Here is a 24,012-nt window from a genome sequence, read left to right on the forward strand (position 1 = left end):
GTTTCCCCTTGACTAAATAACACAATTGAACTTGCTTTCTCCCCCTTAGAAAAGGTTTCTTTCTCCCCCTTTTTGTTATCAGCAAGTTGAGTAGAAGAAGAGGTTTGTGCTGCCACTAACCTTTGAAGCAAGTCTGTTTGATGTGCCTGATGTAGATGTATAATTGTTAGAGAGGATTCCATTGCTGTCATTCTGGTATCCAAGGAATCTATCTTTGTGGCAAGATCAAAATTCTTCCTGAGTTGTCTCTTAATGTCAAGCATTGTAGCTTCTGGAAGTTTAGAATCCAACTTGTCAGAAATGTCCCTTTTCATTTGATCAATTTCACCTTGAATAGAGGTGACATCCTGAGTATGTTGAAAACCTTGATTTATTGTAATTGAAGAGAAGAAAGGTGTGCTTGTAAGAGCTTCTTGGTGCTGGCATTTGTTGTAGATTGAAGAGCAGAGTGTGTTTGACTGATTAGTTGAATGAGTGTGGTCTTAAAATGATGTTCATCACATTTCTTGGAGAAGGCCCATGATGGCATGCCTGATCTGGAACTAGGGCCTACTTCTCCCCCTATGTCCAATGGCTTTTCTTCACTTTCTTCATCCTCACCATCAAAGAAATCTTCTGAACCACCAGTCTCATAGTCAATATCACTAGCTGTAGAGGGCACAACTGTGATTGCATCCTTTGCTCTTTGCATAGACTGTATGGTGTGCACCAAATTTAGAATTCTTTCTGCATTGTCATTGCCTTCTCCAGCTAGAAGTTGATATGCTGGAATAGGATGAGTAAATGTCTCAGCATCCAAGGAGGTAGAATCTATAACAGCTTGACTTTGCTGAGATAGTTCCTCCCTGCCTGCTTCCTGGATAATCATTAACTCACTTGCAATGACATCCACCCTTATTTCTCCCGTACCTGCATTTCTCTCATTATCACTCTTTTCTTGCATCAAGGTCTCACCTTGGCTTCCCACCCTCACACCTCACCTTCACCATCTAAGGTGGGACTCCTCTCACTCACTTTTTCCAGTCCTGAAAAAATGGACTACATTAGATCACTCTTTTCCTCTCCTTTTTCCTGGGAGCAACCCAGACTCTCACTCAAATTACTCCCTTCCCTCAGTCCTAAGAGTGATTACACTAATACTAAGTCCTCTGCACTTATAAGAATTGATGAAATTTGAAGCTGTGCAGAGACACCCGGCGGATGAGGAATATCCATCGGGTTAACGGTTTGACTATCCGACGGATACTGCTATTAAGCTTATCCATCGGGATACAATCACTACTCGACGGATGATAAATATCCATCAGGATAGAAGAAATAATTGAGTTTGGAGTGGAGACTATTGTAGACTCTGTGCAGATTGATGAAAATTTTGGCACATATGTCTCAACAGTCTTAGAAAGAAATGGCAAGTGAGCCAACAAATCATCTAGAAGATGATGCTCACTTGCATGGATTTTTGGCTTCTCCAACAGAGTTAAAGATGGAGAATTTGGTTGAGATGTATGAATCATATCAACATCCAATAAGTGTGTGGGAGAATTTGGTATTTCAGGTGCTTCAATTATGAGAGATTTTGGTTGTGACTCTACATTTATTGGAGCCACATCAACCTGACTTTGAGAAGGTGCAGTGACTGGGTCTTTTGCACCAGTTTGCACAGTGTGTGAGCCCTGTGCATCCCCAGGGGTTTTTGGTTTCTTCTTTCTGGTATAAGTTTGGGGTGAGCTTGTGTCCCTTACCCTCTTGGCCTGTGCTCTTGGCTGAGAGCTTGTTTCAATGGTAACATCCTTTTGGGAGGATGAAACCAGTAATGAGCTAATATCCTTATTAAGCACTGCAGTGTGGCTAGGATGGGAAACACTCACCTCTCCAACCTTATCCTTAGGACTTCTTTGATTTTCACCATGTCCCTCACCTTTCTTGCCTACCTTCACACTCCCCTCTTTAGGTTTGATGGATTTTACAACTGATTTCTTTTGAAAGAAATCAGAGGGGGCTTTCTTAGCTTTGGATTTAGGAACTTTTGTTGGTTTGGTAGCTTGGGTAGGCAACTGTTGGGTCATTGAGACAGTAGTCATAGCTACACTAGAAAGCAAAGAAATTTGTGAGGTTGGAAGAGTGAAGACAGAAGAAATTACCTCACTTACTAGAGGTCCCTCCATTACTGAGAAGTAGTATAAGGGAACTCCTTATGGTGGTTTGCTCTGTTTAAATCTGTAATGATCCTTCTTTCTTGAACAATTGGCAGGGTGTCATACACTTTGCTTGATTAACCAAAGAAATATTCTGAGTGTAGCATGCAGTATTTACAGCTTCAGCGCAGAAGTATGTTGGTAACTTTGATTCTTCAAGCATTGTCCTTGCAGCTTCAATAAGTGATCTGTTCTTTCTTTCCACTACTCCATTTTGTTGTGGAGTTCTTGCTGCTGAAAGCACAGGCATAATCCCATTCTCTTCACAAAATGCTCTCATAACAGAATTCTTGAACTCAGTTCCATTGTCACTCCTGATTCTTCTAACTTTAAAATCTGGATGATTGTTGACTTGCCTTATGTAATTGATGGTGATTTCACTAGCCTCATCTTTATAATTTAGGAAATATGTCCAAGAGAACTTTGAGAAATCATCTACAATTACTAGGCAAAATCTTTTCCTTGAGATGGACAACACATTGACTGGTCCAAACAAATCCATATGTAGCAATTGCAGAGGTTCTTCAATTGTTGAATCAAGCTTCTTCCTGAATGATGCTTTAATCTGCTTTCCTTTCTGGCAGGCATCACACAGTCCATCCTTAGAAAACTCCACTTGAGGAATACCTCTAACCAGTTCTTTCTTGACAAGCTCATTCATGGTCTTGAAGTTTAGATGGGACAGCTTCTTGTGCCACAACCAACTTTCATCTTGACTTGCTTTACTGAGAAGACAAGTGACATATTTTGTATTTGATGAGTTGAAGTCAGCTAGGTACACATTTCCTTTTCTCACTCCAGTGAGAACCACTTTGTTGCTTCTTTTGTTAGTCACAACACATGCTTCTGAATTGAAGGTTACTGAATTGCCTTTATCACAAAGCTGGCTGATACTCAACAAATTGTGTTTGAGACCATCCACTAAGGCAACCTCTTCAATGATGACATTGTCTTTAGAAATCAAGCCATATCCCACAGTATAACCCTTGTTGTCATCTCCAAAAGTAATACTTGGGCCAGCTCTCTCCTTGAACTCTATGAGCAGGGTAGAATCTCCAGTCATGTGCCTTGAACAACCACTATCCAAGTACCACAGATTCTTTTTGTTTCCCTGCACACATCAAAACCAAATTAAGTTGATTTTGGTACCCAAGTTTCCTCGGGTCCTGCCTTGTTAGCTTTTTTCTTTTGTTTCTTAGGTTTAATATCATTTGACTTGGGGATATCAGATTCATCCTTAGTCATCTAAGTTGGACCTTTGAAACCAGTCATTAAAATAGAATTATCATGCACATTTTGATTAACAGGAAAAGGCATGTTGTTTGCAAACATGTTATTCCAGCAAGGCATGCTAAATAGCATTTGAGGCATACTAAATGCAATATAATAAGGATTAGGTGCAAATGGCATATTGGAAAATTGTGCATTCATATTCTGTGCAGACATAACATTCATAGGCATCAAAGGCATGGCATTCATATTGGGAAAAGAAGATGGTACAGATATAGGAGTAGGCATAACAAGTTTGCAATTATTAGACAGATGATTAACACTACCACACTTAACACAGATTTTTCTTGGAGCATATTTATCAGGTGTGTAGTTGTTATATTTGTTAATCCCTACTTTCCCATTTCTATTGTTTTTCTTTTTAGTTTCTGTTTTAACCTCAAACTTTTCTAATCTGTTATTTAATTGCTTGATAGACAGATGACAAACATTCACTTTCTTCTCCTTCCTCTCTTGACTTGATTCTCCTGGAACAAAGTTTTTGAAAACTGATCCATATTTTTCATTTAACTTAACAAGCTTGGCTTTGCTCACAGGTTTGCTCACAGCCGGCGGATGAGGATTTATGTCACTCGACGAATAATCCTTTTGATTATCCGACGGATAATCCTTTTGATTATCCGACGGATGACTCTCATCATCCATCGAGTCCACATCTGTTAGCAATCCTTCAACCAAATTGGATTCCAGCTTCTCCTTACTCTTTTTCCAGGCTGTATCACAAAAGGACTCAATACCTTGAACTTTGGTGATTTGAGCATGAACATCTCTAGATGATTTCCATGCCTTAATCACCTCTTGTTCTCGTTCAAGTTGCTTCTTCAAAATCTCTTCTTTCTTCAAGGACTCAATTAATTCCTCCTTAGCAATCTTACATTCTATTCTCAATTTCTCAAATTCAATAAACTGAGACTCTAGCACATTATTCCTCTCACTCAAAAACAGATTATTTTCTTTGATTTTAGTATTTTCCTTAGTGAGAGACTTAAGTGTAACACGCAAATGATATAATTCTGTAGACATGTCATTAATTGCATTATTACACTCAACTTTAGATAAATGTGCTAGGTTAGTGGTGATTACCTGATTACTTGAAGAACTTGTTTCTGTTTCTCAGACCTGGCCATTAGGGTTAGATTGACATAGCTGACATCTTCATCCAGTCCATCTGCTGCCCAGTCATTTTCTTGTGTAATAAAAGCCCTTTCCTTTTGTTTGAACAACTCAAAATACTTCTGTTTATAATCCACAGGCTCAAACTTCTTCTTGCTGGAATCTAACTTTCTACACTCACTGGAAAAATGCCCTGCTAAGCCACATTTGAAACATTTGAATTTTGATTTATCCACCATATTTCTATTTGGCTTAGCTGCTACAAAGTTCTTCTTGAACTTGAGCTTGGAAAATCTTCTGGAAATAATATCATCCATATCATCTTCGCTCAAAGAATCTTCATTTTCAGCTACCAGCCCCTTGCCCTTGTTTTCACAGACCTTTGTAGTAGACTCAACAACTTCTACCTTCACCTCTTTCTCTTTCTCCAACTCAGCAACTAGTGCTATGGACCCTCCTTTCTTCCTTCCTTTCTACATCCTCTCATCTTGCTCTATTTCAAGCTCATAAGTTGTCAGGATGCCATACAGTCTCTTCAGAGTAAACTCCTTGTAATCTTGAGAGTTTCTCAATGAGACTGTCATTGGTTTCCATTTCTTTGGAAGAGATCTAAGGAACTTGAGATTGGAGTCTTTTGTCTAATAGACTCTTCCATGCAACTTCAAAGCATTTAACAGTTTTTGAAATCTACTAAAAATGTCAGTGAGAGACTCACTATCTTCACAATGAAAGTGCTCATATTGCTGAATTAGCAGCTGCATCTTATTCTCCCTTACTTGCTCAGTAACATCACGGATAATCTGAATTATGTCACAAACCTCCTTGGCTATTTTGCAGTTAATGATGTTGTCAAACATATCACCATCAACTCCATTGAACAATATATTTATGGCCTTCTTGTCTTTCCTGACCTGCTCAATATCAGGATCTGACCATTCATGCCTAGGCTTAGGAACAGATGGTTTATTCCCTATTGTAGCTCTCATTGGTACATGAGGGCCTCTCTCTATGCAATCCACATAGGCCTCATCTTGAGAAAGAAGATGTAGGTGCATCTTCACCTTCCAGTGGTGAAAACTGTCTTTGTCCAGAAATGGAATCTTGACTCCAACATCCTTCTTGTTCATCTTGCTTTTTATTGTGATCTTTAAACTCTTTGTACTTCAAGAGCGTGCTCTGATACCAATTGTTATTCCCTAACAATACAACAAGAATTACAGAAGGGGGGGTTGAATGTAATTCTGGCTCCTTTTCCAGATTTATGAAGAATGGTTCTAACTCAATTTATATCTAACTATTTGATTTGCAAAGTGCGGAATACAGAGTTAAGTTAATCAAACATAAAGTAATAAAAACTCAGGTCTTTAAAACTTTCTGGTGGATTTGAATGTATCCACCAAATATATATATATATATATATATATATATATATATATATCAAGAGAACCCTGTGAAGCTTGAATAGCTCATAGCTGCTTTACAAGTTAACAAACAAACTACAGAGAAATTCTATAGAATACAACTTACAAATGTTTCTCTGCTAAAGATGTGTTTGCTTAGTTTATTTGTTGTTGTTCTACTTGCTACACTTGGTTTATATATCACCAAGTTTACATAGAATAAGACAAGATAATAAAATAAAAACTATCAAGTCTAACTCCATGCTGCTTCACTACTCTATTCCAGCATCTTTGAATATCTTCATAATAGCATGGGAATGGTAACGCTTCTTTGTTCTCAAAACCCTCCTAAACAGGCTGCCACATTCCTTTTGCAAACACTCGACGCATGTGACTGTGTTGTCACTGTCAACAGATATTTGAATTGATCATCCGTCAGGTACATGCTTATTATCCATCGGGTAGCCTTGTTGATCATCCGTCGGGTAGCTTTGTTGATCATCTATCGGGTAGCCATTTATCACTTGACTCCATTTTATTTGTGTAGAATTATAAGACATCTTATATTTACTTTTAATCAACCTATTCTGCACATCTACTAGCAGTCTATATGATTTATAAGCTACTACAGAATCTATACAAAGTTGTTTGCAGAAATGTGCTACAGTACTTATTGTTACATAAGCTACTCATCCGGTGGATATCAATTAGTCATCTATCGGGACTATATTGAATCATCCGTCGGGACTATAATTGATCATCTGTCGGGTGCTACAAAATTCACTAAGTTAGATCTACTAAGGTGTTTTGTTTAGCTTATCATCAAGTACACAACATATTCCTAATAGTATGTTTATTCATTTCAGAGCCACAAATGCTTTCTTTAGATACCCATCCTCCTACAGCACAAAAATAAATTATAGGATCGCATTAATTTATTCACTAGAAACAACAAGTCAACAACACTGAACTAAACTATTATATTTTAGTTTATAATATCGATCCATGCAACTGCTTGGAATGACTATAATATGAAACTAAACTACCGCTAGATATCGTCTGTATTCAAAATGTTCAAAGTGAAACCTTTACCATACTACCAAGGAAGAAGTTTTGGTAAATCCTGCAAGCAAATCCCCCAATCAGTTCTTAACCTCCTGATTTCTGTCCTGAAATGATTGTAAAAAGTTTTACAACTTAAGACGCACGAGCATAAAATTGCCATTCACAAACAATTACCAAAACAACAAATTCCCAGCAACGAAAGGTCAGTATTATGTAAATTAAGGTTGAAACCAGATTATTCAACTCAGCAAGCTTGGCCATAGTGGTGCTTTCTCCACCAGGTACAATGAGAGCATACACATTGTGTAGTTGCTCAGCCTTCCTTATATCTACTCCTTCGTTAAGAATGGAATGGAAAAAGTACAACTTGCCCAATTCTATAAGATAGTTGTCCCAATAGCTATCTTTAAACGTGCATGCCATTGCAGTGGGGTTCTTTTGTTTTCTGCAAGTCATATGTAAAGAGAAACAATATAATAATTTTGCAAGAAGATAATTTCTAATAATTGATTAATATGTGAAAGTAACTATACGGAACTAAGTGGCAAATACCATGCAAGTGAAAGTCCAGTGAATTGTTACATATGTACTCGTATACTAATGCTCTTCTTTTTTCTTGAACATAAAAACCAACCAATAGCACAACATTCCTATGATGCACGCAGTTTAATATCCTCACCTCCTCACAGAAATCAACATCACCTTGAGACCCAGATAACTTAATAAATCATAATCCTATATTGACTAAATTGACTAAGCACTATAGTAAGTGGCTTCCCTGTGTCGGGGGTCACAGTCACAGAGCCAACCCTCTCACAGAACTTACACTGTGATAAAAAAGAGGTAAATTGTGTACCATTCTGAGTAAGCGGGTAACTAAATGAAGTAGGGGGTTTATATTGGTTAATATCACAGCGGTTGATAATATCTTCAATAAGATGGTAAGTGATCATTGTAAATATTGAATACTTACCATCATTATAGAATCAACTTCACCATCATTTCAACCTTCAACCTTCACTCTTCACAACTCTTTTCCTCTTCCTGGATTCAACCACAACGGTACATAAGCAATAATACAATTTAAACATAAAAGAAAACAATGGGTTTGTATCTCACACCCTGGAACTCTAGATCCACAATACCAATTAGGGCTTTTGAGCACTAACAAAACATATACGAAATTGTGTGAAAATTAAAGGACTTTTTGTCTAAAAAAAAATCAAAAATTTGAAATTTAGATTTTAGTTGAACTAAAGCTTAGGGTTCTCACAACCTCCTTCAAGTATCAAAAGTAAGAAAGAACAAATTAAAAAACTACGATTTTGGATTAAAAAATCCACTATGTGAAACTAAATTAAACTAAATTGATTTTACATATAAATGCAAGATTACCCACTAACCAATTCAAGCTTTGTAGTTTCGAAAAAACAAATTGAGTTTCTAACTAATCCACTCGAAAAAATTGAGGTTCGAGATTCCAAATTTAAATTAGGGTGTAATAGCTTTAGCTTGATGGTTTATGGAAGTCGAGATATATATAAAGTTAGGTGAAATTTAGGGTTTTTCGTAGAAGGGTGAGTTACTGTGAGAGAGAGAGAGATCAGATCTGTGTTTATGTTTTAATTTTAATGTGAAGTTAAAAAAAGGGTGTAAATTTGAAAAGTAGGGAGAGTTTGAAAAAATTTTAAGGCAAAAGGGGGGAGATTTAAGAGGGAGCCGAAATATTTGGTCACGGGGGAAGGAATGTATGGATTAATTTTTTTAAAACAAACTTACAACATCAGTTGAAATTAAAAAGCTGATGTCAATGTTACTCAAAGACATCGGTTGTCATAAACCGATGTATAAAATACTCTTTACATCGGTGCCATCAGCAACCGATGTCTAAAAGGCGATGCCTATTCTACTTTTTCTAGTATTGTATGCTCTCATGGCTCTAGAGCAAGGAAAATCATTTGCATCCAAATCAGAGATATATTTTAACTACAACTGAATTAAATGTCATTCAATATAAAGAAACTGTTGAGAAAAATGAGTGTAGAGATGTTTCATATCCACACAAGCATGATGGCAGCTACCGAGGAAGTGAGTAGGCTGTCAAAAATAATGAGAAGCTTGAGATTGAGAAACAGGAGCTACAACTACAGCTTGTTGGTTTTGAAACAGTCAAACAGGAAGATGAGTATCTCAAGAATAAGCTGAAGTGTGCTGGAGAAGTAGAGGCCGTGTTGAGAGAAAGAATTGAGAAAAATGATTTGAAGCTCAAATCATTCAAGAATGCATCTCAGTTGGTTGGTCAGTATTATGAGAAAAATAAACCATGTGCTAACATAGCTATTTGTTTGGACCATGAGGCCTTGAACTCTCACAAGAAAGTTAAAGATGACAAAGGAAAAGACACTGTGAACCATGATATTCCAGTGATGCTGAAGAAGGTAAATGCACCTTTGTTTAAAGCTTGTAAAGTAAATTTCAGTGATGAGGAGTTGGTCATCAAGCAAGATATTATAGATAAAGACAAAGAGAAGAAAAATACGGAAACCACTCCTATCACCAAAAGTGAGAAGAAGCCTATAGTGAGTCAAGCTACCAAGACACAAACTAAGAATATCAAGACTGAAAACACTGGGAAAAAAGAACAGAAATAGAAAAATAGGTGTAAACAAAAACAAAAATTATGCCTATGTTGCAGATGCTCCAAGGAAGCAATGTCATAAATGTGGCTCAACAAATCATCTAACTTACCTTTTTAGAAAGGCCGTTAGTGAGCCAAAAGTTGGAGCATGTAAGTACAATGAGGTTGTGGCTAAAGATCCCTATTCCTTCTATGATAAGTTTGATTGCATTCCTTGTAATATGAAGGTTATGACAAGCTATCATAAGTTGAGAAAAAATCTTAAGGAAGTCAATCTTGGATCTGAGATTTAAAAGGAAAATGCTGATCAAACTACGAATGCTATTCTTTTTGAAAATTCAAATTCTACGAAAAAGAAGAAAGTGCCCAACATTGCTTGGGTAGCTAAATACACTTAACCCTCATTGTGTGCAAGAAAAGAAGAATAAAGTTATAGGGATCATTAATAGTGGATGTTCCAGACATATGACATATGATAGAGCCCTGCTATCACAGTTTGAGGAGATGACTGGCCTATTGGTGACTTTTGGAGACAACAACAAAGGATTCACAATGGGATATGACAAGTTGATTTCTGGAAATATTTTCATTAATGATGTAGCACTAGTTTTTGGTCTTGAAGTAAATATTCACAGTGTCAGCCAGTTTACAGACAAAGGTTTCTAAGTAATACAATCAAGTGAATTTTTGATAAATTGTCTTGTGTGTTTACTGTCTAACAGTTTATCTCTACAAATTTATATTTTCTTTGTTCAACTTAAACCAAACACTTTCAAAAGAGGATTAAAATTCAAGAAACACATTCACCCCTATTTGTTATACTTCATTGCATTCAATATCTAACAGTAAGGGTTATAATAACAACCAATTTGATGAAGTAGACCTTCCACAACAACAATAGAAAAAGTAGGAAAGAAAGATGAGGGAATGAGGAAATGAAGACTACTTAATAGAATCATCATTTGTCAGAAATATCTGAAACTGTGTTCATAGTTTTGGTCTCGCGATTCCGAAGATGACCTATTACAATGGTAAAATTGATCCTTATGAGTATGTTACTTGATATGGGAGACATATAAAGTGAGTTGGCTATGATGAAACTACTATATGCAACACGTTCGAAGCCTACTTAAATGATGAATCACAAAGCTGGTACCAAGCTCTTCTCCCCAATTCAGTCTACTCCTACGAACAATAGGGTCAAAGTTCTTGAAGTATTATGACTACAATTGAATGATTGGAGAAATGAATGGTTCCCTCAATAAAGTGAAATAAAGATTTGATAAGTCTTTAACCTTATGTGAAGTGCTACAAGTAAGAGTGTGAAAATGTGTCATCATTAAATGAAAATCAAGTTATTGGGTACTTTTATAATGGCATAGACAATTAGAAAAGCAGAAATCAAAACTCTTGTAATGATATGAAGAGATGTTTCCAAAAAATAATAAAAATAATATTTGACTAAATTTATAAGTGCACCTTAATAGTCAGATACAGAATAATTTTGTGGGTGTTGAATGCAAAAATATTTTATAATTACTTGGAAAGTAAAAGAAAGAATGATGTAAAATCGTGGCAAATTCAAGACATCATCGTCAAGGACTACAAGCTCAACAAAAGATACTTTACTAATATACAAGCCTTTGGACATAACTTGATTCATTGGGCAGCTAGAAAGTATGCAGATTGATGGAGTTATATACACGACTCACTTTATCCAAGTAATAGCCAAACAAACAAAAGTGATCTTGATTTGACGGAAAAAAAAGTTTGACCATGATGATCGGAATTATTTGGAAAAAATGTCAAATTAAAACTACAATATTAGATTTCATCATTGCCAAGTAAGTGTAATTTTCCGCTACTAATGAATCATAATACTATTTATACTTGAATTTTTATTTTATTCTTATATTATGATATGCAATTAATATATGCTGATATATCTACGATTTTTCTACTATTATGATATAACTTAGTGTTTATTTTATTCTGAATGATAAACTATTGATGACCAAAAAATTTATCCAACACTAACAAATTTTCAACGAAGGTCCCCAAGGGAAACAAATTTGGTACTTCTAAATAATGACCAATCGTTAAACATTTGGGGGCATCAAACTGATCTTATCCTAAACTTGTGACCTATCGACAATCATCTGGGGACAAAATGTTTTACCAAGTCCCTACTTATGATCTATCAACACTCACAAGACTCGTGAGTCATCAACAATCAATTGGGGGCAAATATCGATTCAACTCCTAATTTATGATTTGCCGATACTCGGTTGAGGAAAACATATTCTTTCGTCCTACACTTGCTTGGAAAATGAGGATATATTAACAATCAATTGGGGGCAAATATTGATTCAACTCCTAATTTATGATTTGCCGATACTCGGTTGAGGAGAACATATTCTTTCGTCCTACACTTGCTTGGAAAATGAGGATATATTAGGACATATATACGATTCAGTATAAAACTAGATGGTCCACCCGCCAACTTGCAAAGTTGGGAGATGAAAAAGTTGTAATATAGTTTTTTACATTTAACATTTTATAGACCACTAAATATATCTTATCAGCGCACGATCCAAGTTAAAAGTGCTTAAAATGAACTTTTTAGGATTGGAAACAAATATTGAACCCAAAAACTATGTTTAATATTATAATGGTTCAACGTCACCGAAAAAAATCACTGGAACGTGCAATAAGTTCTTCACCATTGGGTTAAAGATGGTGACAAAAAGTAGATTTAGACATGCAAGATCCAATATAAGTACAAATATTAAAGTGTTGACATGTCAAAAATCTTGAAAGGATTTTAAAGCATATAATGTATATTTCAACTACATTTACATTATTCCCGAGCATTAATATAGTGTTAATGTGTTAGAGTAAGGCATGAACGATATATTTTGAAAGTAAAAGACATATGCAAAATTATAGCAGACGAATTACCAAAATATGAAAGCATAAATAAAGATTCACTCGAAGGCTTAGTTACCGCAGATGTTCCAGAAGGCAACAAAGCAAATCCGGACCCGAAGACTACAAGTTCAAAAGTGGATAATAACTACATCGTTCATGAAAAACATGATAATGAAAGTGCTAAGTTTCTCTAGTGTCCCTTGATGAAGAACATCATTTTCAGCATCGAGGATTAAAACTCTGCATTTCTACTATGAAGTGCATCATTAGCTTGTTTGTCCCTCAATATATTGAGCTCATAGTTAAACATGTGTCTGATGAAGTCCATCTTAGCTTTCTTAACCATCTCTGGTCTTATATTGAGGCCGAGACCATACGAACTAGCTTTGACATTAAGTTTTTCATGTTTGGCCTCTTGAATTTTGCTTTTACAAAGTTGATTTTTTGCTAATAAAGTTGGACTTCACAAGCAGCAGTGTCGGCTTCAAATTTCTTCTACTTTGCTTTGGCTATGACAACCTTATGTTGCTCTGTTGTTGCTTTTTTTTGGAAGTATTGACATCTTATCCTATCTTAGACGATTGATTAAGTTCAAACTCAAACGCTACTACTTGATCATGTGACCAAAGTAAAATATGCATGTTTTGAGTACATATCCAATATTGAAAGTACAACTCACATAAATTTAAACAAAGAAGATATAAACCAATACCTGGACATTCGCACCACGTGAGACAAAGTTCATGCTAAAAGTCTTTTCTCATAAGAGTAACTGAAGTGCTCATGCTTTTCCTAGAGCATTAGACGATGATGAAACACTATAAAAAATATGTTTACGAACCTTTGGTAGAGCCTTTGACACATCATTCTTTTGCTTTTAAATAGGAGTCATTGTAGGATCATACTCTCTAAAGTTTGTATCGGCAACAATTTAATGGTCCAGGATATGTCATTTTCCCCCTCATCTTATCAAAAACATTAAATTTTTGAGTGTTAGCTCTGTCACAATTCTTTTTTTGCCTAAACTTGGCCTCGACCGATTTAGGTTCCCGAAGACTTTGTTGCACTTTTGCCTCATCCATTCCAATACATGAGACTGTAAATTAAATAATAAATGGTCAAAACAAGTAAAATTGCATGTAAGTATGGATAGGAATCAAAGTATGCAGTAAATTACCAATATGCAAATCAATATAACCATCAGAAACTCAACAACTATACATGTGATACTGAGTAACCAAAAGTAGAAAGCAAGAGTGTGCAAAGACCGGTGTCAATGTTAAAATTAAATCTTATACCTTCAATTTTTATAAAAAATATTTCTAATTAAATTTCGATAGCAGATAATATCAAGAAATTATTTTCGGGAGTTAAAAATCTCTTATTTAATTTTTAAAAAAAGATGCATCAAGCTTGGAATTCTTTTTCAAAACTTCCTTGAGATGTAAAAACTCCATAGGGCGTAATTCTCGACCTTGGGGACAACGAGAAAATCAATTCCCATAAAATCACTTGCTATTCGTATGAGCATCTGTGAAGTATTCTTGCGTCCAATGGAATGAAAACCAACGTATTTACTAGTATAGGTCAATTTATAATGACAACAAAATATATCAATGTTTGGATTAATTTTTACGTGCAAAGTAACAAGATGAAAGTGTTTATGTTCAAGAAACGATTGAAGGTAAATTGTTGTAACCCAACATCATAAGTATCTAATACTTCTCGAGGAATAGACGTATTGAAACATTAAAATCACATTCGAATGTAGCAACAAAAATTCTCATTCCAAGATCATCTTTAAATGAAACAAAGTCATGTACCCCATCTACATCTTTGGATTTGAAGACGAAGAAATATTTAGGTATCATGAACAATTTTTTCAAAGTTCTTATATCATCATCGTTAAGGGTATTAGGGAGGTTAGCAATTGAAAACTTCTGATCGTCATAAAATATATCAATATTATTCCAAATAGTAGCATTCAAAATAATGGTATTTGAAGAATATATCGCATTGGTTTCATTCAAGAAAGAATTTCCCACGGTCCAATCAAAAACTTGTACCCAACGGCTAAGTACGAGGTGTTTGAAATTTTAAGGCAATTTGATTGTTCAATACTTTATCAAATATATCATTAGAAATAAAAAAAAATTATAAACTAATAATTGTCAATAGCATTTCAATAGATGATGATTAGTAATATAATAACAATGTGAAAGATGATCAATTGAGGAAGTCCACATCAAAAATTTCATTATAGGCGTATACACCACAACACGAAAGTATAAGATTATCGTATATTCATATTAGTATCTATAACATATATATATATATACTGCCACTTTTTTTAGAGACCTTGGAGACCATTTGTGTTCTGCAAGTTAAATATTGCATAAAACCATTGCAAAACATATTATTTTGCGAATCATGCTCTACAAAGATCCTTATTTTATTTAAAATCTTGAATATTATATATGTATCGCATGTAAAATATTACAAAAATTTATATTCTGCAAAAAATGTTAAGTTTGCAGAACATTTTTTCAGCTTGTAGAACATACACATTCTACTTATTAAACTTAAATGATTTTCAATAATTTTAATAAATTAGTGATACTCGTAAAACATACTTCACAAAATAATATATTTTATAGTGTTTTGATTGCAGAACATATGTGGACTCTAAGGTCTCCGATTAAAAAGTGGTCTTCATGGAACTTTCCTCTCTCTCTATATATATATTATAAGAAAACGGAGAGTGGTATCTATAATATTTACGAATTTCAGAAATTAAGTTACAAACTATTAAATAATGGTTTACATCGTACACTCAATTCTTTGTTATATTGAGATCCACAATTACTTTAAATTATCAATAACTGCAATCTCAACAAAAAAAAATTATCGAAAATATTTTAAAATGAAAAAATATAAAAATATTGGAGGGACGGAGGAAGTAATATATTAGAACCAAATTAATGATTATATAACCACATTAGGTTGCCCTACAAAAAATTCCTTATATAAATTAAAATAAAGAACACTATCAAAATATCTTATTTTTTTAATAAAAAAGTGATTTATTACTTAAAATCACAACATTTAACATCAAATAAACTTAATATTTCTAATATAATGTAGATATTCATCTAAAATTGAAAATCTTAGTGGAACACAGAATACAGTATAAAATCTTATCTATATTTTTATAATTGTGGAATTATGTGTAATAATACTATATTTATTTATATTTTTCTTAAATTCTATTTTTATTTATAACATCCTTTTAGTGCTAAAATTAGTTTCGAAATGTGTTGTTATGTATGATTTCATGGTATTCTTTATTATTTTTTATGTAAGGATGTTATTAATGAAGAAATTGCCTAATCAAATTTATCATATAAAGTAATAAAAGTTATAATATTGTATTATACCAAATATTAAGTAATATAAAAGATCTTATTTTAGCTCATGTGAGATTTTGAGCATTTTCTCCCTAAATTATGATATTAAAGGCCATTGCCCCACAAAATGTAACTTCACCTCAACGTGTTAGTAACCCAGATAGTCTCAGTCAACTTTCAAGGTTTAAAACTAAGTACTCCAGTTAATTAGTTAGTTATAGACTTATAGTTATAGTCAATTCAACTTCAATTATTAAATATCAAACCTCTCTGCGCGTTAAAAAATTCCACAATTTAGAAAACTATACTAGTAACTTTTAGCAAAGTAGTTCAATTCAAACCATAAAAAGACAAAGTCAATGCCTCCAGCCACCGAATCTCACCCCCACAATCTTATATTCTCATCCCCAATTTCACTCAGGACTTTTCTCAAACACATGGTGATCATTCCCCACAAACCCTAATTCCCTGTAAAAACACTCACCATGATCTCCACCACTATGCTAAAATCCATTCTTTTATCTTTTATTATAGTCTCCTGTGTTTATACATCTGTAATTGCTGAAGATGATGTGAATTGCTTACAAGGGTTTAAAGACAAAATTAGTGATGTTGATGGGAGTTTAAGTGGCTGGATCTTTGGTAATACAACTATTGGTTATATTTGTAAGTACACTGGAGTCACTTGCTGGAATGATCGCGAGAATCGTGTCGTGGGTCTCGATTTACAAGAGATGAATCTTGGTGGTCAGTTACCTAAGGAGTTAAGATTTTGTCAAAATAACTTGCAAACACTTGTGTTAGCTGGTAATAACTTCTCGGGTTCGATACCGGATCAGATTTGTAGTTGGTTGCCTTTTTTGAGTACTTTGGATTTGTCCAATAATAAGTTTGTTGGACCGATACCTGCGTCGTTGGCTGATTGTAGTTATTTGAATATTCTTATTTTGAGTGATAATCAGTTGTCGGGTGAGATACCGGTTCAGTTAACTAGTTTGAATCGGCTTAAGAGGTTTTCTGTTGCGAATAATGATTTGAAAGGGACAGTTCCGTCTGCTTTTAGTAAATTTGATGCATCGGGGTTTGGTGGGAATAGTGGACTTTGTGGTGGACCGTTGAAGAAGTGTGGTGGTTTGAGTAAGAAGAATCTTGCGATTATTGTTGCAGCTGGTGTGCTTGGTGCCGTCGGATCGTTGTTGTTAGGGTTTGGGTTGTGGTGGTGGTGTTTAAGGTCGAATAGGAGGAAGAAAGGGAGTGGATATGGGGGAGAAGATAGTGAGAGTTGGGTTGAGAAGTTGAGGGCTCATAAGCTTGTTCAGGTTTCTTTGTTTCAGAAACCGCTTGTGAAGGTTAGGTTGGTGGATTTGATGGCTGCAACAAATAATTTTGATGGAGCAAGTGTTATTATAACGGCTAAGACTGGAACAACTTATAAGGCTGTTCTTCCTGATGGGTCTGCACTAGCGATTAAGCGGCTTAGTGGGTGTAATCTGAGCGAAAGGCAATTCGGTTTCGAAATGAATAGATTGGGGCAGCTTAGGCATCCAAATTTAACTCCATTATTGGGATTTTGCTTGGTGGAAGACGAGAAGCTTTTGGTCTATAAGTACATGTCCAATGGAACATTGTATTCAATGCTGAATGGGAATGCTAGCGAGCTGGATTGGGAAACCAGGTTTAGAATTGGTCTGGGTGCTGCAAGGGGACTTGCTTGGCTTCACCATGGGTGTTATCCTTCGATCTTGCACCAGAATATTAGCTCTAATATGATACTCTTGGATGAAGACTATGATGCTAGGATAATGGATGTTGGCTTGGCTAAGCTTATGACATATTCAGATCCCAACAAGTGTGGCTTTGTAAATGGAGAGCTGGGTGAGCTCGGTTATGTAGCTCCAGAGTACTCGAGCACAATGACTGCATCTGCGAAAGGGGATGTTTACAGTCTTGGGGTAGTGTTTTTGGAGTTGGCTACTGGTCAGAGATCTCATGAAGTTAGTGGTGCTGAAGAAGAATGTAAGGGTAATTTAGTGGATTGGGTGAATCACCTTTCTGTTTCTGGTCGAATTAAAGATGCAATTGATAAACGTCTTCGTGGAAGGAAACATGATGAAGATATTGAGCAGTTTTTGCGAATTGCATGTCATTGTGTGGAAACTCGACCCAAAGATAGGTGGTCAATGTTCAAGGTTTATGAATCTCTGAGGATTATTGCAGAGGAACATGGTTTTTCGGAGCAATATGATGAATTTCCATTGCTTTTTGGCAAAGAAGATATGGAGAAGGTGATATAAATTCTGTTGCTGAAAGGCGTTAGATGCATGAATATATGGTGTAAATGTTTCTCTGGTCATTCCTCCATGTGGTATGTACCCAAACTATCGATGTAATTTATCTGAATCCCGCTTTTGTTTCCTCTCTGTAATACAATTCTATATATCAGGTATAACTGTACTATACATTAGGAATTTTAATATGCTGCTCCTGTTTGTGAAGTTATCATTGTCTGCCTATGTAATTCTTGATGTTATTATGTAGTTCCCTTCTTGTAAGCTTGTGAAATTCATGATGAAGTTTATTTATTAGATTTCTAGTCCCAGCCTAGACAGAGAAATGGATGCGTGATTGTTGATTGCTTAATTGTTGTTTTATTATAATTAGTAATTTTTTTGGCCAAACGGAATATTTACAGCTAAATGGGCTGCTTTCTAACGCAAGTAATGTAGATTGTGACTATTTTTTTCTTTTATGTGCCACACTCCACAAATATACGTATATGTCTGGCTGTCTGCGCACACACACAAACACACTACATTTATGCATATTTTGTGAGTGCAAGACATAAAATGAAATATATAGTGGGGCCGTACAAGAGGATTTTGACTAAAGTTTTATATTCAGTATGGTGTCATGTTGAACTATTGCTGCTTTACATAATACTATGCTTGTGCGCACCAAAATTTCTTGTTCTTGTATTACTGTTCTTTGGATAGCTGTTCACAGTGTTGGTGTAAACTGACTAGTCAGTCAAAAATAAGTCTTGCATGATCTTAAGATTGTGTGTAAAGGTGTAATATGTATTACGCTCTTTGCCATCGAGAAGTTCTATCATATATATCTAGCCAAATGCAACCACTAGCAAGACAGCTTGCAACTCTCATGGTTTATTTAGGACATACATTTGTAGCGTGATGGCGCAAGCAAGCATAAGATATTTAAAACTATGTTTTAGGGTTTTCACTTGGCCAACATTATAATTCAGGGAACAAAAAAGAGCGGATTTATGTGTATATCAATGATTATTTCGATGTTTTTCTTAGAAAACATTGAAGCTATATTTGTTTTGTGGGATTGATAAATTAATGGACCATTATCATACTTGCTCTGAATTTATACTTGTGATTTAAAATTTAATTAGAAGTTAAGTTACATTTAATTAAAATCCTTAAATATAATAATAAAAAGAATGTAAGATAAATGATTCTCCCAAACTAAACTAGCGATAATCGAGATTAAAACATTTAAAAGATTCAGGAAGGCAGAATAAGTGCAAAACATAATACTAAGAGGTTGAGGCCTGTGGGTTATAAATAAGTGTAAAACCTGAAATCATTCCAGTATACTTATTACTAAACGGAGTGGCTAATTATCCAATGTCTTGATTTTTTAATATATTTGATATCGCTCTAAAATCTAAAGGGTAGTATAAGAAGTAAGTTTGCACTCATTTTTCATATGGAATCTAAGGTATAATATCCATGATTATATAAATTTAACTTTTTTAGTTCCTGTTTTGAATTTTTTTTTGTTAACATATTTATTTTTGATATAATATATGTAAGTGTTGATTATAATGACGTTTAATAATTAAATTTATATAAATAAGCTTATGAACCCTCAACTTCTCAACCCAACTCTCACTATCTTCTCCCCATATCCTCTCCCTTTCTTCCTCCATTCGACCTCAAACACCACCACCACAACCCAAACCCTAACAACAAACCTGAAACCATTCCAGTATAATTCTTAATAAATGGAGTGGCTAATTATCCAGTGTCTTGATTTTTCAGGTATCTAGGCCATCGCCTAGACAACAATGATCCTTAAAAACCCATTAAACCACCTAGATTATTTTTGTTTTGAGGGTTTATAATATATTCTATATTTAAAGGACTTCTATTTCATAAATATTTAATTTTAGTTATCTTTTTAGTTCAATTCTATAGAATATTACATTTCAATTATTTCTTTAGTTCATATCTATAAATAATCCTATGGCACTGAACGAAAAAGATGAATAAATTCTTATTTATGTGATAAAAGTCCTTTAAATTTAGAATAAATGTGGTGATATTCCGGGATCATATTTACCCAAAACATATATGGACCTAGCTCACTATGTTTTAGTAAATTCTTAATGTATGCATTATTACATTACAGACTTGGGTACTTGAATATCTGATAAGTTACATTTAAAACAGAAAAATTGTGCATCTTTACCCCTTAAAATAATGTAAAAGAAATATGTAACTTGATTTTAAGTTTTAGAACTCAGTAGAAGCAGCCATAAGCTGCATAGGTATTTGGTAGAATCTATTGGATATGTGATCAGTCATTTCAGTTGGCAAGGAGAGAAAATAAATCAACTTTTCATTCATAAAGATTGCATGAGATGGGGAATCTGTAACTCATGCAAGCAAAAAGAAAAACCCTCTAGATTTGAATCTCAGTTACTTTAAGACCAAGTCTTTGATTCTTGAAAAATTCAAATATCAAATACCAGTAAAAAGCTAAAGTTAAAAGAGATAAAGAACAATCAGAAGGGTTACTTTGGTTCCACTTTCCAAAAAAAAAGATTATATATAAAGCCTATCAGTAAGAAATAATTATAATTACCAGATTAACTATTCTGGTTTTCATATCAGGTGATAGAGCATTTATAATCATCTAGAACCTGGCTCGCAAAGGTGAAAATGGAAATAATTCCATATATATGAAATAAGAACTAAACAAATGTTTTCTTTATACTGAAGTTAAATTATACCTAATTTGAGAAGAATATAGCTATTTTATCGGAGCTTCATTTTCCACCTAAAATATTTTGAGGTGGTATATTCATGTAAGCCCAACTAGTAGGGCAAATTTAAAAAAAAAAATCAGAGTCCTTTAAGCAGAAGATGGATTGCTTTATATAGGAAACACAAAGCTAATTAATAAAGAGAAAGCAACACAAAGCAAAGACAACAATCTTTTTACATATTGCATGCCTACACTATTCATAAGGAGACTAGTGCATTTCTTGGGTTGTAAATCGATGTTTCTGTTTACTTTGTCATGCAAAGCTCCATTTCTGCCTTCTTTCTTCCAAAAGGACGTAGCTGGGGACGATACTGATGCGATGACCTTAAGATTGTACTAGCACTCTTGGTTTGCATATCTGTTGTAAATAAGCTTTAGTTTTCGATTTCTATTCCCCCTTCTCTCTTTGGCTTCTTCCATCGGCAGCTTGGCAGCAAACTTCAGGCTCTAGATAGTGTAGAGCAAGACTATTACAGTAACGATAAGGTAGATAGATATAGAGGTCCTCTTGTTGTTCATTTACATAACCTGACTATGCATAACAATCATTAGTCTAAAACTTCACAAAATAGTGGCATCATCTCTTTCTTTCTTCAATGCTGAACAAAATTTACTATTGACTTTCCTGTACGAATGATCCAAATATTCTTAATTTAGTTGATGCTCAAGATCGATCAGGTGGTTGTGTAGACTTCCCTGCTCTTCTGAAAAAAGAAAAAGTATAGATTTGAGGGAATGTGGGAAGCAAGAGGCTCCTTGTGCTCCTTCCTAATGGACTTGAAGGAGCCTAGTGTTTCTTATAATTCCGGTTGAAATCCTAAATTTGTAAGATTTCTTCTGATAGAATTTGCTGGAGGTGGTTGGTGTTCTCCTCCTCGATTTTAGCTGTTCATTTTGTTGCTTTGCATGACTAATGTATAGCAATAATAAATCATAATGTCTATAGTTGTGGGTGAATTAGGTAAATGAAATAAGATCATCCATAAGCAGTGCATAATATAGTTATAATTCTCTCATGTAAACATGTTATGTTGAGAATGTACCTGTTGTGAATAGGATCAGGTCCATTAGGTACTCTTCTCTTGCTAACAAAATTAAGATCGTAATGGAGAACACCGTGATTCCTCAGTTTTCCAATCGACTTCAAGTCCTCGATTCTTCTTGCTGATGTAACAACTGTAGTCATAGTCATTTGTCCTGTCTGATGGTTTATAATCCCAACAACCAATAGACAGACAACCCCCACCAAAAAAACAGCTCCCTTGGAATCCCTGCAAACCCTACCACTGCCAACCATGATTTCTCCACACTTGTCCTTTACATACTCTCCCCAAGACAAACTTGCCGGCCACTGGAAATGAGAGTCAAGAACTAAACGATATTGAAACAATCACAAGGGTGATCATTTGGAGCTCAGGAGAGAGCTAAGCAAGTTGAAGAGTAGAACATATCAATAGGAATGATAAGTAGGGCAAGTGAGCTAAATGTTTTAGTCTTTGCCTGTGAGGAATCAATGAGCCATTAGTCTTACTTTATAAGTGGAATATTAAAGGCCATTTTGTGTACTTGTAGTAAGATTAGTACTATAATAATATTAAGAAAATAAAGTAGATCTTTTCTTTTTTGCTTTAGAATTGATTAGGTCCATGAGAAATGCAACGTTTGCTTTCATGCAGCAGTTCAAAGTAGAGCTGGCCAAATGTGCGGGTTTGAACCGCAAATTCGGGACCGGTTCGTACGGAAACCCGTAATTATTCGGCCCGAATCGGGCCGGTTCAAACCCGCACAATTCGTCAAATTAGTTGAGCTGGTTACGAATATTATACTTGAAAACCGGGACCGAGCCCGGCCCGGCACTAACCCGCACTGCTCGAGCAGAAGGCGGTAAGATTGGTCCACACACAGAACTCAATCAACACATTTATAACAACAATGTACCAAACGACGTCGTTTTCGAAGCTGATAAGATTGGAGACGTTGGTGATGGTCGTGAAACTGAACCACCGCCGGGGAAATGAAGGGCCGGCCGGAACCACGGCGAGGCACCGGAAGGAAGAAGACGGCGGGGAGAGAGGTGGAAATGAGGAGGGAGAGAAGATGAGGTTAGGGTTTAATGGCAACATTCGATTCGGCCACGTCAAACATATATGTATGTTTGTAAGTAAGTGTGTTTTGTATGTACAGTTTAATGGAAGTGAAAGACTCTAAAGTGAAAGGCAGAAAGAAGAGAGAATGCTGGCGGTGCTTTGAAAAGCACGCACGGCCCGCGGGTTAACCGCACGAGCCCGCACAACTCGTACGCGGTTATTTTCTTGTGCGGTTACGACTTCGGTTTTCTCGATTCGAGCCCGACCCGAACCCGGTTCGTTAATTAACAGGCCGGTTCAGTGTTACCATTTCGAGTGTCCAACCCGTGTGCGGCCCGGCCCGGCACGCACGGACCGCACATATGGCCAGGTCTAGTTCAAAGGGACCTCACTATTTCCCAGCTATAACATTTCATTCGTACAAAGAAACTTCAAAAAGCCCATTGATTTTTGTGCACATATTTGGACTTATTATTAGGGTAGTGAATGGAATCTATAATTTTGCATTGTCCAATTTCATGAACTTAACTTTATATTCAAATATTTGTATGAAAACATATACTAATATTCTAAATCCATTGTTTCCTGGAACCAGTCTTGCCAGTTAAAGGCTTAAAGCTCCAGTCTTGCCAGTTAAAGCGCCCTCATCTTCTGTGTTTCTGGAAAAGATCCTACAACTAGTACAGATGAATAGATGATTCAATATACAAGGACCTCTACAAATCCTAAATTTGACGTGAAAAGGCAAAACAACCCCTGGAAGCACATAAATCAGCATTACATGTGAGGATATTATTGTATTTTTAG

General features: G+C 35.2%; 2 protein-coding genes across 2 annotated transcripts; one reads left to right on the plus strand and one right to left on the minus strand.

Moving 5' to 3' along the window:
- The first annotated feature begins 16,309 nt into the window (after positions 1 to 16,309).
- Positions 16,310 to 18,626, plus strand: LOC141718107 (inactive LRR receptor-like serine/threonine-protein kinase BIR2). The gene has a single exon (XM_074520474.1). The coding sequence runs from the start codon at positions 16,525 to 16,527 to the stop codon at positions 18,331 to 18,333; it is 1,809 nt and encodes a 602-aa protein (XP_074376575.1). The 5' UTR covers positions 16,310 to 16,524; the 3' UTR covers positions 18,334 to 18,626.
- Positions 18,627 to 21,161: 2,535 nt separating this feature from the next.
- LOC141716788 (CLAVATA3/ESR (CLE)-related protein 25-like) lies at positions 21,162 to 22,648 on the minus strand. Its single transcript, XM_074518964.1, has 2 exons — positions 22,162 to 22,648; positions 21,162 to 21,822 (listed from the first exon to the last, which is right to left on the minus strand). The coding sequence occupies exons 1-2, from the start codon at positions 22,413 to 22,415 to the stop codon at positions 21,783 to 21,785; spliced, it is 294 nt and encodes a 97-aa protein (XP_074375065.1). The 5' UTR covers positions 22,416 to 22,648; the 3' UTR covers positions 21,162 to 21,782.
- Positions 22,649 to 24,012: the final 1,364 nt, after the last annotated feature.

Source organism: Apium graveolens, chromosome 4 (genome assembly GCF_009905375.1).
Source record: "Apium graveolens cultivar Ventura chromosome 4, ASM990537v1, whole genome shotgun sequence".
Lineage (NCBI taxonomy): Eukaryota > Viridiplantae > Streptophyta > Magnoliopsida > Apiales > Apiaceae > Apium > Apium graveolens.